The sequence below is a fragment of the Mustela erminea genome, chromosome 6, assembly GCF_009829155.1.
Source record: "Mustela erminea isolate mMusErm1 chromosome 6, mMusErm1.Pri, whole genome shotgun sequence".
NCBI lineage: Eukaryota > Metazoa > Chordata > Mammalia > Carnivora > Mustelidae > Mustela > Mustela erminea.
The window spans coordinates 30,758,486-30,776,567 of record NC_045619.1 but is presented as its reverse complement, the minus strand read 5'-3'; the positions used below and the strand labels follow the sequence as shown (position 1 = coordinate 30,776,567).

Genomic DNA, 18,082 nt, shown 5'->3' with positions numbered 1-18,082 from the left:
GGAAGATGATCTTATTTACTTTAGAAGTAACAGGTCTAAGACAACATGTACTGAAAAGCTTACCCATAAGTAAAGTTTAGCAGTTACTTGAGGATAAAACAAAAATAATAACCATGCAAGTTGAATTCCAAGGATACTTTCTTCAAATACTGAGCATTAGCTAACTTCTAAATGGGCGGTAATTCCATGTCTCAATAGAATGACCCCACCCCTTTAATCAGCTACTAAAAAGGAACTCAGAAATGTACATTTTACTCACCAAAACATCCATCCCGGGGACATAGTTGAGGGCTATCTTATAGTCTTTTGGAAGATTTGCCACCTACAGAGACAAGAGAAGAAGGGGAAGAAAAAAAAGGAAAAAAAGCCATGAGAAAATTCATACATAGCAATTAATATTGTTTTTAGTGGGAGAAAAATACAAACCTATTATATTATTTTTAATTTATCACTGCATTTCAATATTTACCTTTTCTTGATTTCCTTTTGTAACCAAAAGCACTCTCCAAAAATACAGTAATAATACAAGTCTTTTAGTCTCTAAATTCAGTAATAAGTATAATCCAGTGAGTTTTGGAAACATCTAAATTTCAGTTTCTATCTGTGGTCTTAGAATTCCCTTCCAGGACTGTTCTCCTACTGTTTCACCAAAGAATCAGTAATACAATGTTTTGTTTTGGTTTTTTTGGCCAGTGGTTCTCAAAGTGCTGTATCACCAGGGAACCACTAAAAATGCAAACTCTCAGGCCACATCAGCCCTACTGAATCTTACTTAAGTCCTCCAGGTGATTCTGATGCAAGTTTGAGAACTTGATCTTAGAAAAAAATGTCAGTGAAACCTCAAAAGAACACTACTACCCATGAAATGCAAATGCTTTCTAACTTAAATAATTTGTAGAGATTCAGTTCTGTGCGATAATGTAATCTGCTTACATAGGCCTGAACATTAGAAATGTCTCAAATGTCTACCTAGCTTCTTTTAAAGGCTTTTAAAAAATATCTAACATGTTTTCATCAGTCACTGTGGCATGTGTTGAACAAACACCTGATCTGGAACCAAATCTAAATTCTGTACTTCAGGGTTTTGTTGTTGTTGTTTTCATTTTTCTTAATTTGTTTTTATTTTAAGAAAAGTCACAAATTCTTTTGTAGTTAGTACAGAACAAAGAACTTTTTTCCTGAACCATCTGGAATTTATTTGGTAATTTGATATCCCATTAGCCCTTAATACCTTATATATTCTCATACACAACAATCATACGATGATGAAAATCAGGATAAATTCTGTACTTTGGTTTCTTTGTCTCATCTATAAAATAGAAAATGAAAGTACCCATGTCAAAATAGCCAGTTTACAAACCGAGATAACTTCATGTGCTAAACACATCATAGACAATCCATATGCTGTATTGAGGGGTATACAGGCAACTGACTTGCCAGGTACAGATCCTGGCACGTCACAGAGTGCTAGGTTCCCTTATCTCCTTTCCCACATACAGCACCAGCTCCCTCATACCACCACAAATGCAAATTTCCAGCTACATATAGCCAACAACTGATTTAGACCATAGGTCTTATCTTAAGACAAAATATGGTATAAAAAAGCGATTTTGTACTATTATGTCTTCAATAAGTCTGCCCTACTTTTACCGATTTTCCCCTTCATCCTTTCTCTGAACCCTTTGCTTTTCCCCATAGTAAGCTAGATCTAGCTCATGCTCGCTGGATTAGGTCACCTCTGACAAGTCTCCCATAACACAATCTGTAGGCTTCTTCCTGGCCATGCCAAGAGCTTCTAGAATCTGAGAAAAATTTGGTGAGAAAGGAATACAGGCACAGGCCTAAGTGAGTCAGAAGGAAGCCAAGGTAGCAACTGATCCCTCTGTGCTTACAACTATTTTCCCTCTAATGGTACCACCTCACACTCATCTGAGGCTCAAGCCTAGTATTTTCTCAATATGCGCCAGGTACTGTGTTCAACAAGGGCTTATGTTGCATGATCACATCCAATCTTCCAATCCCTGTGATACCGAACAGTCAAGGAACTTAACGCTCAAAGAGGTCAAGTAACTAACCAGACCACAGTTACTGCTTGTAAAGTATGAACTAGAACTCAAATCTCTTGACAGGAGAGCCTCCCTTGCCACTACTGTTCTATCTACTACACATTTCGTCTACTCTCTGCACGTTTGTCCTGGGTACTTTCTTCCTGTCGGTCAAATTTCCCACCAGACTTCTAAAATTTCTTTGTCTTTGGATCTTCATGCTCATCTTTGAAAAGCAAAATGACCCAGTCATTTTATGTAAGCCCTCCTGGCAAAGACACAGCTGACACTTCTGTGGGTAGAAACACTGGAATTAAACTGAGCAGCAACATTTTATTATGTCATGAACCAACCGTGTAAACTAAAGCCATTCCAGATGGAGAAATGTGACAAGAAGTGGCAGGTGTTCTGAACATCACCTGCTTGACAATCTAGCCCCTCCTTAAGAATTTACATTATATCTATCTACCTATATAAAATTGACAGATTTAGTGTTCAGAAAGCTAAGGACCTGAGTATACATAAACCTAATGAGCAGAAAAACATGTAAGGGATATATGGCCAATTCTATTTTATTAGTAATTTATATATAAAAATCAGTTGAGGCGTACCTGGGTGGCTCAGGGGGGTTGGGCCTCTGCCTTCAGCTCAGGTCATAGCCTCAGGGTCCTGGGATTGAGCCGCATTTTGGGCTCTCCGCTCAGCAGGAAGCCTGCTTCCCAACCCCCACTGCCCAGTCTGCCTCTCTGCCTACTTGTGATCTCTCTGTCAAATACATAAATAAAATCTTTAAAAAAACAATCAGTGGAAAGAAGTCAGCTTACTGAAACACACTGAAATCTCCATACCTTATACTTGGGGGGCGGTATATAATAATAATTTCTGCCTTAAACTGATTTATTAAGATTTTAATTTCCAATGGGATGAAAATACTATTTTTGAAAAATACTCTGCAATCTAAAACAAGTTTTCATATATACAGTCTTTGTTACAGTCTCATGAGATATATACTATTAAGCCTATTTTATAGATGAAGACATGGAGGCACAGAGGGGCTAACTGGTAGCAGACATCAGGAGTTCCCGATGGAGGGAGTATACCAACCTGGCCCTCCGTGCCTGGCTCAGCACCGTCCCCTACAGAGCAGTCTCCTTTTATTACTCTCTTGGCTGCCATTGGTTCCTTTCCAGTTACATTTGGAAAAGAACTTAAGAAGTCAAGCTGTAGATTTTTATGGTTGCTTCATGAATTATTGTATGACTTTCTAAGCGCTTGGTAGTGTGTAGAAGAGCCCTCAGAGAGCACAGATAACTCTGTGATAAATTCAGCTTCTTTGATATATACTGATCGTAACAGAAAGTCTGTAGAGGGAGGGAGCCTTTGGGATTTAGAAGATGTTCCTTTCAGTTAGTTTGATGGGGGAGTCATGGCACAGGTTCTGGGGACACACTGTTAGATCCAGGCCCTTCCACATGTTAACTCAGATCTTGGCAAGTTACTTAATCTGCTTTAATGTCAACATGTATAATATGGGAATCATAACAAAATCTAGCCAGTGAATTTATAAAGACTAAATAAGGACTAAAAACTCATTTAAAACACCTGGTGCTTAAGCATGGTATGTACACAAAGACGAGTTTATATTAAATGCAAGAGAGTGGGACATTCTAGACGGAGAAGGGGTCATATGCAAAGACAAAGGCATGGGAAAGCACAGGTGTGTTCAGGAGATCACGGGCAGATAAATCAGGTTCCAGAACGTTAAGAGACAGGAAATATGTCAATAAAAACACATTAGAGAAGGACTTAAATGTTGGGCTAAGGAGGCCAAATGGGAGGCAGTAAAGTTCAGGAGGACATGTTCTACCACCAAACCCACCAAGTCGCTTTTGCCTCATTTCCTCTCTGACGAACTTTTATACTTGTCTGTAAAATAAAAGGAGTGAACTGGGTAATTACTAAAAATGTAGTCTGCTCTACCTTTGTCCTGGAAGTAGTGGTGCTATACTGAACACGGAGGGATCAGGACAGTAAATTCAGGAAGACGGGTCTGGAAGGTATGGATTGGGCCAAAGACAGAACAGAGCCCAGGAACAGTTTAGAAGACCACTAGAAAAGTACTGAACATGAATTAAATATTTATCTAGAAACTGGAAGCCAAAATAACCAGAAATGAGGTTTAGATTTGAGGGAAGTAGCCTATTGGGAGGGTTAAATGGATGACTAATCAAAACTATAGATTTTAAAACCAAATCCATTCTGGTAAAATAAGTTCAGGTCAAAAAACAAACAAAAAAAAACAAAAAGGAAGTTAATTGATGGTGAATTTTGCCAAAAGCCAAATTATCCCAATGAGCTTTTGTGGTTTGGTGTATGAAGATGTCAATACTATGCTAGACTGTAAAATGCATAAAACTGCAAAAACAAGTCACTTTATGATGGGCTCATTCTACTAGATGGGCCCCACTGGGTAGCTTTAGGATTGATCATACTCGGTGACACTGGGAAGCACAAAAACAAAAGCAAACACATAAGAGAAAAGCATGCTGAAATGCTGAAAACTCAGCCAAGAAAAAGTCTTTTGACACCAAACAGATACTGGCTACATACCAGGTCCTAAAGGTATTTGGACTCAGAAGAAAAAAACTCAAAGTGAGAACACTTAATGCCTTCTCTAGATCACTAATCTAAAATCTTTGGATCACGTGGTTCAAATGTCATTGAGGTCTCTAAATCTCATGCAGGCAGTGACTTCTTGGACATCTTTGCTGAGACCCTTCCTTGTCTCAGTTGTTTCTCCTCAGTGCAAGGGAAGAATCAAAATACAGTAGCAGTAACTCCTGATTCCCTTGGTACTCTACATAAGACGTTGTGCCTAAGTGCACGTCTCTGAGGAAACAGTCCACAGTTTCCAGAGTCTCATCAGACCCAGATAAGCTTAAGAATCACTGCTTTGGTGGGGGCAAGAGGGGAAGAGTATCTATGCTTATATTTAAATATCCCACCTCACCCATGTATAGCCGCTTAGCGTAATGCTGGTTTTCAGAAATAACGCAGGAAAAAGCTTTTTGCTTTTTTAGTTTTCCTTCTAAGTCATCCTCTGTTGATACTAACAATGCAACGCAACAAGACAACTCTTTAGTTCTCAAAGGTGTTTGTTTTTTGATAACGCAGAGATTTAAAAAAAAAAAATTAAGATGACAATTTTACAAGACTTTTCTGAGTCTTTTCTTAGTGAAAAATACCTAAATAGTTAAAGGACTCATGTCCCTCCAGAAATAATAATAAAAGATTAAAAGCAGGTTAAAAGAACATCTACAATATGATCACTTCTTAATCATAAGATGACTACTACCTAGGGAATAAAATTCCTACAATGGTAATTCTTAAACTGCAGTTGACATTTAAATCTTAAATTAAGATATTATAAATTATGAGCTAGGTTCGTGTGTTCCAAAGACCAGTAGCTATGGGTGTGAACTTCTCCATTCAGTTTCCTCTTTCCAGGTAAGGATGGTCAGTTTACTTATCACTAGGTCTCAGCTTCCTAATCAATAAACCAGAGGTAAAAATAATTACCTCCTAGGTTTGTAATGATTAAAGGACAGAATCTAAATAAAATGCTTTACATGGTTCCTAGATATTCACACAGTAACTACTGCTCTAAAAAGTCAAGGAGCAGGAGCCATAGTACCTAAGTGATTCATCCTATAAAGGAAGAATGACTTTCTTCTTCAAAATTAAGACTCCCGGGGACCTGGGTGGCTCAGTGGTTTAAAGCCTCTGCCTTCAGCTCACGTCCTGATCCCAAGGTCCCGGGATCGAGCCCCTCGTCCAGCTTTCTGCTCAGCAGGGAGCCTGCTTCCTCCTCTCTCTCTGCCTGTCTCTCTGCCTACTTGTGATCTCTGTCAAATAAATAAATAAAATCTTGAAAAAAAAAATTAAGACTCCCACATCTGGTAATATAACAGGACATTTGTCAGTTTTTACAAATATTATTTCCGATACACTTCTGTCCTTTCTTTGAAGACTACAAGTTCAAAATTTACTTTCAAATATAAAAGGAAAGTTCTACTAACTGCAGGAGAAGAAATTAAAATGCTAAGTGTAGCCAACTAATAAAAATAAACTTTAAAAACTATCCAACTGTCAAACCATTATTCTTCAAAGGTCCAAAATAGAAAAGGGAAACCCAACCCTAAAAAACTGTGAGAAACCTCTGCTTTTATTTAGTTTATTTTTGAGAGAGAGAGAGAGAAAGAGAGAGAGAATGCGGGCACAAGTCGGGGGAAGGGCTGAGGGAAGGGAGAAAGAGAGAACCTTAAGCAGGCTCTATGCTCAGCTTGGAGCCTGACTCAGGGCTCAATCTCAAGACTGAGATCATGACCTGAGCTGAAATCAAGAGTTGAATGCTTAACCAAATGAGCCACTCAGGCACCCCAAGAGATCTCTACTTCTATTTTATCTTTTTTGTTTGTTTGTTTGTTTGTTTAAGATATATTGAGAGAGACAGAGAGAGAGCACGGAAGTGGAGTAAGGGAGAGAAGGGGAGAGGAAGAATCTGTGGAGGGAGGAGCCAGCTGTAAGGACTTGCTCTCCTGACCATGAGATCATGACCTGAGATGAAATCCAGTGTCAGAGGCTTAAGTGACCGAGCCACCCAGGTGCTTTTGACATTTCTGCTTTTATTTTATTTATTTATTTATTTATTTATTTTAACTAAAAGATTTTTTAAAATTTTATTTATTTATTTGAGAGAGAGACAGACAGAGACAGAGAGAGAGCGTATAAGCAAGGAGGAGAGGCAGAGGGAGAAGCAGACTCCCCACAGAGCAGGGAGCCTGACACGGGGTCCTGGGATCATGACCTGAGCCAAAGACAGCCCCTTATCCAACTGAGCCACCCAGGTGCCCCTGAGATTTCTGCTTTTTAAAGAGAAGATATGCTTAGAAAAGCTCAGAATTCATCTAGAAATGGAAACACTAAGACTCCGAAACTTCATTTTTAATGCTGTGGTAATTCTATTTGAAAAATACGGTTCTTGAAGAAGAATAAAAATCAGAAATTATTCAAAACTGTCCAGAGTGAAACTTATTTGCGGTATTTCTCCATCTCCCATTATGCTCAACTCTAAGAGTCATGTGTTAAAATAAGTACCTATCAGAAGACCAGGGAAACCATGAATGCCTGAGTTTTAATTCTGTTCTGATTTGTAGACTGGCCTGGAAACGACAGAGTAATTCCACCTTTCGAAAACGGGGCTGGGGTAGCAACCTGCCTTAAACATTTTGAGGAAGAAAAATAATTACTCAATAGATACTTAAAAAAGGTTTTTAAAAAGTAACATAGTCACCTTTAATTAAATTCCCCCAAATGAAAGAAAACTATGATTACAAACGAAGGCATCCGTACAAAGAACAAAAGGAAAAACCAGTTTGAACTATTTCAATAACTGGATGCCTCCTCCTGCAACACAACCGTTAAATCTGCAGCCTCGTTGTCCCACAGACCACAAATTTTAAAGTTTGTTTCATCGCTTCCCAGATCCTTGACCCTTTCCTTAGGTAGGTCTGAGTTTGCCATTTAAAACAAGTCTTACAACATCTTTTAGAAACAAAGCAAAATGTTCTATAAATAAATGGAACTATTATGCTGAACAAACATGCCGGAGAGATTTCAAATGAAAACCATGGGGACTGTAGGGGCAGCACAAAGTGTCCAAGAAGAAATTAAAAGAACAACAACCAAAAAATGACAGTAAGGTCATAAATCATGTACTTCTGTGACATGAGAATCACCCCAAGCAAACAGACTTCAGGTCTCTGGGCACAGTACCAGCTGACACTTAATAGAGAGAAGGAACTGGTAGAGACTGCAAAGAAAGGATTTCAGTCAAAGAGATTACTGGGCGCACAAGGTAGGAAAGGTAGGCAACCTACTTTGTTTCTCTCAAACAGAATGTACCAACGTTATGCGTATAAAGCAAACCCCTCTTATTCTATGTAACCTCCCTGAGTCAGGGCATTACTGAATTATTCTAGAAGATCTGAACTGACAAAGTATCATGATGGAATTGCCCCATGGTACTTTAGAGAGAGGCCGTGCTTCTCTGTATCTGTGGAACTCAGAAGTCACTCACATCATTGAATTAGATTAATGAGTTTAGGCTAAGGATGAGAACACAATTTTGTTTTGTTTTTGTTCTGTTCCCCCCTACCCCAAACGAAAAAATCCCCACATTAGAGGTATGATTGCCTAAGCAGTTCTGACACTTACATGCAGATCCCTACCACCCAGGATGCTAGCTGGAAACACCCCACCTTCACAAGCTGAGACTCCGTATTTCTGCAGTGGGAGCCCTGACAGCTGTACTTTCAGTAAGTACCCTAAAACACCGCAAACAAATGATTCTCAAATGATACCCTACACATGGTGGTTGATAGCAGTGACTTCCAACATTTTTTCAGCTGATTCTTTTTTCCACATCAAGTCTTATTTGGAAATCCAGAGACACAAAGGAAGGCTGAATGGCTGTGTGAGCTCCAGGAGCCAGTCTGAAAACTACTGTCATAGAAGGCACCGCGCTGGTAACGGGACCTGGAGCTGGGCTTCACCATTCCTGGGTCTCAGTTTCCTTGTTTATTAACTTTTTAGAGGTTTTATTTATTTGTCTGAGAGAATGAAGAGAGCACAAGCAGGGGGAGTGGCAGGAAGAAGAGAAGCAGGCTCCCCGCTGGGCAAGGAGCCCAATGCAGGACTTGATCCCAGGACCCTAGGATCACGACCTGAGCCAGAGGCAGAGGCTTAACCCACTGGGCCACACAGGCATCCCTCAGTTTTGTTTTTTTTCCCCTTTTTAAAAAAGATTTTATTTCTTTATTTGATAGGGTGAGAGAGAGCATGAGAGAGGAGAAGGTCAGAGGGAGAAGTAGACTCCCCATGGTGCTGGGAGCCTGAGGCAGGACTCGATCCCTGGACTCTGGGATCATGACCTGAGCTGAAGGCAGGAGCTTAACCAACTGAGCCATCCAGGCACCCCCTATTTTTTAAAAAAAAATAGTTTTTCCAGATTGTGTCTAAATTTCTTTTCAGCTCCATGATCCTCTGATCCTACAACACCACTTCTACCACTACTAACAGCTAATATGTAGCAGGCACTTGCTGTGTTCCTAACACTGTTCTACTGATTCAATCCTTATAATCACTCTATGATATACTATTAATCTTAATACTGATAAGGAAACTGAGGCCCAAAGAAGTTATATAACAATAACTGTGATAAGAAACATCATATATACATTCTTTTATTTATTCTCTAAGAAAAAATTGGGATGTAGAAATTGAGATTCAGAAAGGTAGTTATTTAAGGTCAAAAAGCTGGGATTTAAATTCAGGTCTACCAAATTCCAAAATCTATTCCTTAACCAATTTATCGGCACAGGTTGGTCCTACATGAAATTTTTTAAATGGCATCCACGTATCATGTATTGTGGTATTAGTGATATGCTTTTATATTTTTATGGAAATGACTTATCTCCTAAACTAGATTATGAACATTTTTTTAAAAGATTTTAATTATTTATTTGACAGAGAGAGAGAGATCACAAGTAGGCAGAGAGGCAGTCAGAGAGAGAGGGGGAAGCAGTTCCCCGCAGAGCAGAGAGCCCAAAGAGGGGCTCAATCCCAGGACCCCAAGATCATAACCCGAGCCGAAAGTAGAGGCTTAACCCACTGAGCCACCCAGGCGCCCCTAGATTATGAACATTTTGAGGTCAGGGATTATTCTCCTATTTCCTACTCTATGAAATACGGGTTGCAAATTATGTAGGTCTTTATTCAATTAGAAGTCAGCTGAGTCCTATTTTTGGGGGGGAGGGAGCAGGAGGCAGAGAGAGAGGGAGGGAGACTCTTAAACAGATTTTGCACCCAGTGTGGAGCCCAACACGGGGCTCAGTCTCACAACTCTGAGACCAAGACCTGAGCAGAAACGAAGAGTCGAACGTCCAACTGACTGAGGCACCCAGTCACCCCTGGTGAGTTATATTTTTTATTAACTTGATTTTTTTTTCAATAATCCAAAGTAAACACACTAATTTTACTAGATCAGCTCTTGAAATTAGTGTGTTTACTAGATCTTAAAATCTTGATCTCTTGATTTGTGTGTGTACTAGATCTTGAAATCTTGTTCTCTTGAAATTAAAAAAATTTCCCGAGTCAGTTGCTGGAAGGGAGGAAAAAACCCTCTTTTTCTCAGTCTAATGATTTCACATTTGCCCTTCGGGTGAGGATTTATCCTTTCATGTCAATATTAATGAATATCCCAGGCTCTTCTTTCTCTGTAATGGTTCTTGCCATTTTTCATTGTATCAGCAGACAGGTAACAGACTGAGAATAAACAGATGGTCAAAGACAAGGATGGAAATCTTGGAAGGTGCTTGTAATATCTACTTATGCCTCTTGAAAATATTGGTTCGACATTTCACAGGAAGTAATGCTCATTAAGAAGTTTTCCTTAAACACTTAGCAAGTAATAGAACATATAAGTAATTTTTCTTAAATACCATGTTAATTTTGGATATGCTTGGCCTGTGATCAAATATACCACCATCTTCCAACTATAGTTCATTGCCAATGTACTTGACATTTGCTCCCTACGATAACTGCATATCTCCATCGATCATCCTCAGTTCCAGTTATACCCACAGACCCATGAGAGCTGTAATTTCCCCATTGTGAACTACTTTAAGCATATTTTTGAGACTCACACTAATCTGAGATCCCTATAAATTTATGTAACATAGATAAAGCTAGTCAAAATAAGAACTGGGACTAAATTAGGATCAAGACACTTATGTCTCCAAATTTTGGAGACCCAACAGACCACCTAGAGCAGTAGCTCGTAAATATCCTTTCAGAAATGTCTTTAAAATGTAGATGCCTGGAGTCCTTCCTCAGACCTGTCATTGTATTAGTTTCTTAGAGGGCAGCCCAGATACCTTTAATTTTAATAAGCACCACAGGGGACCATAATGCTTACCACGGTAAAGCACATCAGGTCTTCCTTCACTGAACAAACATTTAGTGAGCAACTTTTTACAAATATAAAAATGATAATATGAGCATATATTTTCTCTTTTTATTATTTATTTACTTACTTATTTGAGAGAGAGAGAAAGCAGAAATGGGGAAGCGGGAAAAGCAGGTTCCCCGCCGAGCTGGGAGCCCAACGTGGGGCTTGATCCCACAACCCTGGGATCATGACCTGAGCTGAAGGCAGGTGCTTAACTGACTGAGCTACCCAGATGTCCCATATTTTCTTTGCAGTATAGTTTCTTGGGTCACAGATTAATAAGCAGCTTGAGGGAGAGGTTCATGCTCTGTAGTCTTTGAAGACAAAATAAAGCAGGAGTGCCTGGGTGGCTCGGTTGAGCATCCGGCTCTTGGTTATAGCTCAGGTCATGATCTCAGGGTTTTGATATGGAGCCCGACCTTGGGGCTTAGTGCGGAGTCTGTGCTTAGTGCGGAGTCTGCTTGAGATTCTCTGCCTCTCCCTCTGTCCCTCCCTGTGCTTATACTTGCTTCTCTCTTAAATAAGTAAATAAAATTTTTAAGAAACAAAAAACTTTCCTCACTTGCTCCCTAAGACCTAGCAGGGCATATAGCAGGCAAATGCTGCTTTGCTTCGGTCACCAGCCCCTCAAATAAAATGTGCTGGTAGATCTTCATCACAGAATACTGCATCACAGAACACTTTTTAAACTTGGATCCTCTGGGCATCCTTCTAAGGAATCCACCTAAATTGCGTGCGAGTCTGTGGTTTGTGTGTCTGTTTCTAACTGCATTGAGGCTAAGTCAGAAAGACTTGGACCACAGAATTAAACTTCTGTTTTGAAGTTTGGCTATAAGTCCCAAATAAAACATAAACCAGGAAATATAGATCAAGAGTAGGGAAGACAAATATCTCAACAAAAACAATTTTCTTTCTTTTGTCCATATCACGACCTTTATTTCTTCCCTATGTTTGTATCATCTCTGTGCTCTAGACAATTTTCAAATAACAGAATGCCACTTGGTTGCTTTGAACTGGGCACTTAACAAAAATGCTTCTCAAAGTGTGCTTACCCTGAAATCACACCTAGTAGCTCAAATGGGCGTGTAAAATCTCCCCTAGATCAGGAGAGCTGGGAGGAATGCATTCCAGATGCTGTATTCTCTCTCTCATGCCATGGTATGCATTTTAAGAGAAACATGGCATGAAGCTAGTTGTAACCAAGGGGCACCAGCGTAAAATGGCTTTTGCTGAGAGATGAGTTCCAACATGACAAATGTGGAAGAGGAGTCTGTTCAACATTTGGGTAACAAATCACTCCTCCAGCTATGTTCCCAGAGGGAGCACATACCCACCTACATGTCATGGGGTCTTCATGCTGTTGAAGGGGGAGATTGGCCATTTCAGGTCTTTTCTGTTAGGCTTGTTAGAGAAGAGAAGGAGAGCATATGGAAGGGAAATAAGACACTGAGAAACCCACTAAAGAGATAATGGGGAACAAGGTGGTATGCCACATCAGCACACAGAAAACTCTCCAGTGTCCTTCACTGCCTGTGACAGAGATGAAAAAAACAAGAAACAAAGTCACCGCAGTGAGGTACCAATGTTACCAATAGATTCTCCTTGATCATAAATATCTCCCTGCCTGCTCTCTATACACCCTTTAGAATAACTCTTTGATTTCTTTCTTTGTCTTGGAAAAATACTAAGTTGGGACAAAAAAAAAGTATGAAACCTTTTTTAAAAAAATAGAAGAAAATCAAAACAAAACTCAGCTATTGAAAGCATTCCTTACTTACCAATTTTGTAACGTCTTTTACATCATCAGTCACACGGTTCCTGCAGATCCCTTTAGTTTTCACCAGAGGATTAAATAGGAGTAGTTGAAGATAAATGCAAGTGATAATCCAAGTCTAGATGAAAACAGAAAGATTGCTGGTGATGACCAGTTAACAGCTGTAATCACTCAAGCTATTACATCTTATACCTTAATGTGGAAAAGCCCATCTACATTAAAAAAAAAAGAAATGCTACTGGCTTATATACAATTCAATGTTGAGTAATTGAAGTCTGCTCACCAAATTTTTAAAAACTGCCAGTTAAAATGTGGTTTGGATTTTTCATTTCTATGACATTACTGTTCGTTTTTGTCAGAAGCTTTCTAGAGCCAATTTCCTAATGGCAATTAGGAAGGAACGTGCAGCCACATGTAAAAGATCTACCACTTGAGGTGTTTTCTAAAAACTAGGAATGTATAAAATTCATACCTCAAGGCACCAAAAGAGACTTTCTATACTTTAAGTGTAGACTCTTTGGCAAGTAGCAGCAAACCTGAACGGTGCTTTAATTCTAATAGTGTAGGACAGTACACCAAAGTGAGGAAGAGAGATATATTTTTAGATCTAGGACAGGACTTAACCTCATTTATGAGACATCAAAGGAATCATTGTTTTTAATCATAGCTTTTTAGCCATTTACTAGGGGGAAACATTTTTCTTAGCAAATAGGAAGACATTCTTGAGCCCTACTGTGAGGTCCTCACACACATACATGTGCACTTACACATGCCTCTCCTTGAAAATAACGCAACCATGTTTATAGTTACTTTTATTCAGGACTTATTTTTTCTTATTATACTATAGTTGAGGTTTTTAAGAAATCAGTCATCCAGTTCTCTTTTTTTAGTACCTTAGTAGCCCGTAACATAGCACCTTGCATATTAAAAGTTCTTAATAAATATCTGCTGGATGAATCAGTGATGACGGTAAAAAACAGTCTAATGTTTCAAATTCAAATCCGTTTTATTGAGCAGATATTACGAGACAGAGACTGTGCCAGTCACTAGAGAGACAAAGGTGATGAAGGTGCCCTTGTAACTCAGAGGCAGGTACATAAATAATGTGCACGCTCTGTGACAAATGCTTTGGGAACACAAAGGCAGAAGCAATTAATCCATTAACCTTAGCGAGGAGAACCCTTTGGCAGGAAGAGCGTGCCAAGAAAAGCCAGAGAGAAAATGTGACTCTGGCTGGCTTCTGGAGGACAAGGAGTCTGCAAGAGTTGACAAGGAAAGGATAAGCATTCCAGGAAGACAAACAGCATGAGCAGAGGCATGAAGATGTGAAGATACCCTAAAATGGGAGAGTTCTTTTATGAGTTAACATGCACTTACGGCATCTTAAAGTTACACAAAGTCCATCGGCGCATGGCTAGAAATCCTTCCTATTTACACAGCTGCCATGTATTTTTTTAAAAACCGGATTATTTTCCACTAATATCTGCATGCTAACTAGATATTACATCGGACCAAATGATGATGGCCATTTACTGAGATTTCTGAGACTACATGCTCCCTACATAGGTAACAGCGGCTTGTAAACAAAACTCAAACCCTTTCATTGTTTTACCAATGTGTTCTCCTAGTTTGGCAGTAATCCCGTTAAAGTTTGGTAAGCTCCTTTCAGCACTGTGGGGTCACACTCTTCATAGCAATGTCTCCCTTGGAATGAAATGAAGACTAAGTTGTGCAAATGATTTCTTGGAAGAAACCAGGATGTTCTTTGATAGGTGGATAAATAAACCGTGGTATACTGGACAATGGAATATTACTCAGCACTAAAAGAAACGAGCTATCAAACCATGGAAAGACATGGAGGAAGTTTCAAGGCATATTTTTATTAAGTGAAAGAAGCCAATCCAAAAAGGCTACACATGCTACAATTCCAACTATTATGACTTACTGGAAAAGGCAAAACTGTCAAAACAGCAAAAAGATCAGTGGCTGCCAGAGGCTGTAGGGGGAGGGATGAATAAGTGGAACACAGGGTTTTTAGGGCAGTGAAAATACTCTGTAAAACGGTAGGTATGTCATTATCCCCCGGTCCAAACTCACAGAATGTACAGTACTAAGGGTAAATCCTAGTGCAAACTATGGACTTTGGATGATTAAGACTTATCCATGTAGATGTATCAGCTATAACAAATACTCCACTCTGGCCCTGTGTAGGGGCAGGGAGCAAGGGGGAAACCTCTGTACTTTCCCCTCAATTTTGCTGTGAACCTATAACTGTTAAAAAAAAAAAAAAAGACTCTGGGGACACGTGGTTGACTCAGTTGGTTTAAATATCTACCTTCGGCTCAGATCATGATCCTAGGGTCCTGGGATCAAGCACCACGTTGGGCTCCCTGATCAATGGGAGCCTGCTTCTCCCTGTCTTCCCACTTGTGCTCTCTGTTGTTATCTCTGTCTCTTTCTCAAATAAATAAAAAAATCACTTTGATTGCTGTGGTGATTGCTGTAGGGTAGCAATAAGGTAGAAACAGTCCGGTTAGGGGCTCCTGTTATAATCCAAGCAAGAATTTTGTAGCAATGCATTGACCAGAAGTCGTTAGATTCTGGATATCTCCTACAGGCTCAACCACTAAGATTTCCTGAGAGCTGGAATCAAAGATGACTCCAAGGATTTGGGCTTCAACAAATGGAAGGATGGTGTTGCCATCAACTAGTATGGGGAAGGCTGAGGGCAGAGAAGGCCTAGAGGGAAGATCAGGAGCTGAATTTTGAGTGGGCTAAATTTGAAATGTCTTTGCGATACCTGAGGGAGGATACTAGGTTAGGATATTTGAATCTGGATTTAGAAGGGAAGTTGGGGCTAGATATATAAATGATAGCCTTTGATGTATAAATGGAATTTATTCATCATTCAAAAGAGTGGATGAGCCCAGGATGAGCCTCACTCCAGGGAGTGAGGACCAACAGAACAAAGAACAAAGAATTGAGTCCTATGGTGCTCTAACTGGAAGAGGTCTGGCAGAAGATTTAGAACTCACAAAAGAGCTGGCGAGCTTGAGAGAGAAGCCAAAGGAATAGGAGGAAGCCAAGTTTAAAAAAAAGAAAAATTACCTGGGGGAGGAGGTCCAACTATGTCAAATACTCGTAATAGGTCAAATAAGAGGAGAACGGAGAACTGACCCCTAGATTTGGCAGAAGACAGCTCACTGGTGACAGTAACAAGAACATTTTTGCTGAAGTAGTTATGGGAAAAAGGCTATCTGGAGTGGGTTTAAGAGAACATAAGAGAGTAATTAGAAACTGTGAATGTGACAGCTCTTTTAAAGAGTTGTCCTCCAAAGGAGAGCAAATAAACAAATGAAAAAAAAAAAAAAGTGGGATAGTGACTGGCAAGGACTGGGGGGGGGGGGGGGGGGGGGTTCTCTGTAAGCAGACCAGGCTGTCCGTATGCCTATGTGGATGACAGAGCAAGAGGGTGCAACTGGCAACGTGGGCCAGAAGGGAGGCAACTGCTTGAGCAATGTTCCTGCAATGGCAAGAAGGGGTGAGATCTAGCTGTCAATCACAGGGCTCAGCTTTAAATAAGAGCCTGTATAGTACATCAGTACTATCAGACGGGATGTCTAAAAATGTGAGTGCAGACACTGAGGTTGTTTCAACAACGCAGTGAAGAACAGCTACCATTTACTGGACATTTATTATGTACCAAACATTTTGTATATCTTCTCACAAACTAAGTTTCATATATCCTTATTGCATTAAAAAAATTTTTTTTGAAGATTTTATTTACTTATTAGAGAGAGAATGACAGAGATCATGAGCAGGTGGAAGGATTGAGAGAGAAGCAGACTCCTCATTAAGCAGGGAGCCCAATGTGGGCTCCATCCCAGGACCCCAAGTTCATGACCTGAGGTGAAGGCAGTTGCTTAACCGGCTGAGCCATCCAGGTGCCCTTTAAAAGATTTTTTTCTTAAGATTTTATTCATAAATCCTAGTTTTAAAGGTGAAGCAATTGAGCTACAGAGAGATTTGGGGACTTCTAAATAAAAACAAAAAACAAACAAACAAACAAAAAACCAGGTCTTTCCAATTCTAAATCCTGTCCTCTTTACCACCCCATACTATCACAGCATTCCCACAAAGCTCAGATCACTGGTCAGGACTACAAATAGCAAAGCTCTAAAACTGCAATAATTTTTTAGATGTCAAGCGTATGGAGGCAAGTATATTTCATAATCCATGCCACAGCAGAATATTCTACATTTCTCAGGTTACCATAATTTTTAATATATGTTCCATCACAGTTTTAAAAAATATCCTAATACAGACTTAATAATTGCAAAATAATCTGCTCATTTTTATAGGAATGTTTGGCCAGCGCTAAAATTAAATCTGTTCATACACTCACACATCTCTGACAAGCTTATATTTCCTAAAGCACTTTATTTTAAAGCTGTTAAATAATTTGTAATTTATTTTCATATATACCTAGCTAGTAGTATGGGATATTCGCATTTTGTAAAATTCAACAATTCACTCTGCCGTAACTAAACATTAGAACAGAGGAGCCATCATGAGAGTAATGTCCCTCATCAGTACTCTCATGAGAGGAGAGAGGGCTGAAATACAGAACTTACTTCTTCATGTCGGAAAGTAATCTTTCAGTATTATTCTGTATTGATTACAGACATTTTTTCTAATATATAGGATGCACATTTCCTTTATTTCTGAAACAGTGGGTAGAAGTATTAAACCTTACTTTTTTGATGATTCAGGTTCATGAGATAAAAGACTACGTCAAATAAGATAAGCCAGATGTTAACATATTGTATGATCTCACATGTGGAATATAAAAAAGGAAAGGAAAAAGAAAAGAAAAGAAATAAAAGGGAAAAAAAAAGTGAAATTCATGGTAAAAGAGTAGAATTAAGAGTGGGAGTTACCAAAGGCCGGGCAAGATCTAGATCAAAGGGTACAAAATTTCAGTTACAAGATGAGTAAGTTCTGCGGACTTAATGCACAACACTATAGTTAATAAGACTGTATTATACACTTGAAATATGCTGGGAGTAGGCCTCAAGTGTTCTCACCACACACAGAAAGAAAGAGTAACTGTAAGGGGATAGTTTGTGATGTACACTTGCCTCAAACATCACATTGTACACCTGAAATACATATGATTTTTGTCATATAAAT

The 18,082-nt window shown here is 39.3% G+C and overlaps 1 protein-coding gene across 4 annotated transcripts in view; it reads right to left on the bottom strand.

Annotated features, from left to right (window-relative positions):
- KITLG (KIT ligand) overlaps positions 1-18,082 on the bottom strand; it is an 86,879-nt gene that overhangs the window by 39,640 nt on the left and 29,157 nt on the right. For all 4 annotated transcript variants that reach the window (XR_004286728.1, XM_032346816.1, XM_032346814.1 and 1 more), the window contains exons 2-3: positions 12,894-13,007; positions 260-322 (exon numbers count right to left, since the gene is read on the bottom strand). Coding sequence is in view for 3 of the 4 variants with exons in the window: in XM_032346816.1 (XP_032202707.1) it covers positions 260-322; positions 12,894-13,007 (177 nt within the window). In the remaining variant the exon portion in view is untranslated. The remainder of the gene's footprint in view (positions 1-259; positions 323-12,893; positions 13,008-18,082) is intronic.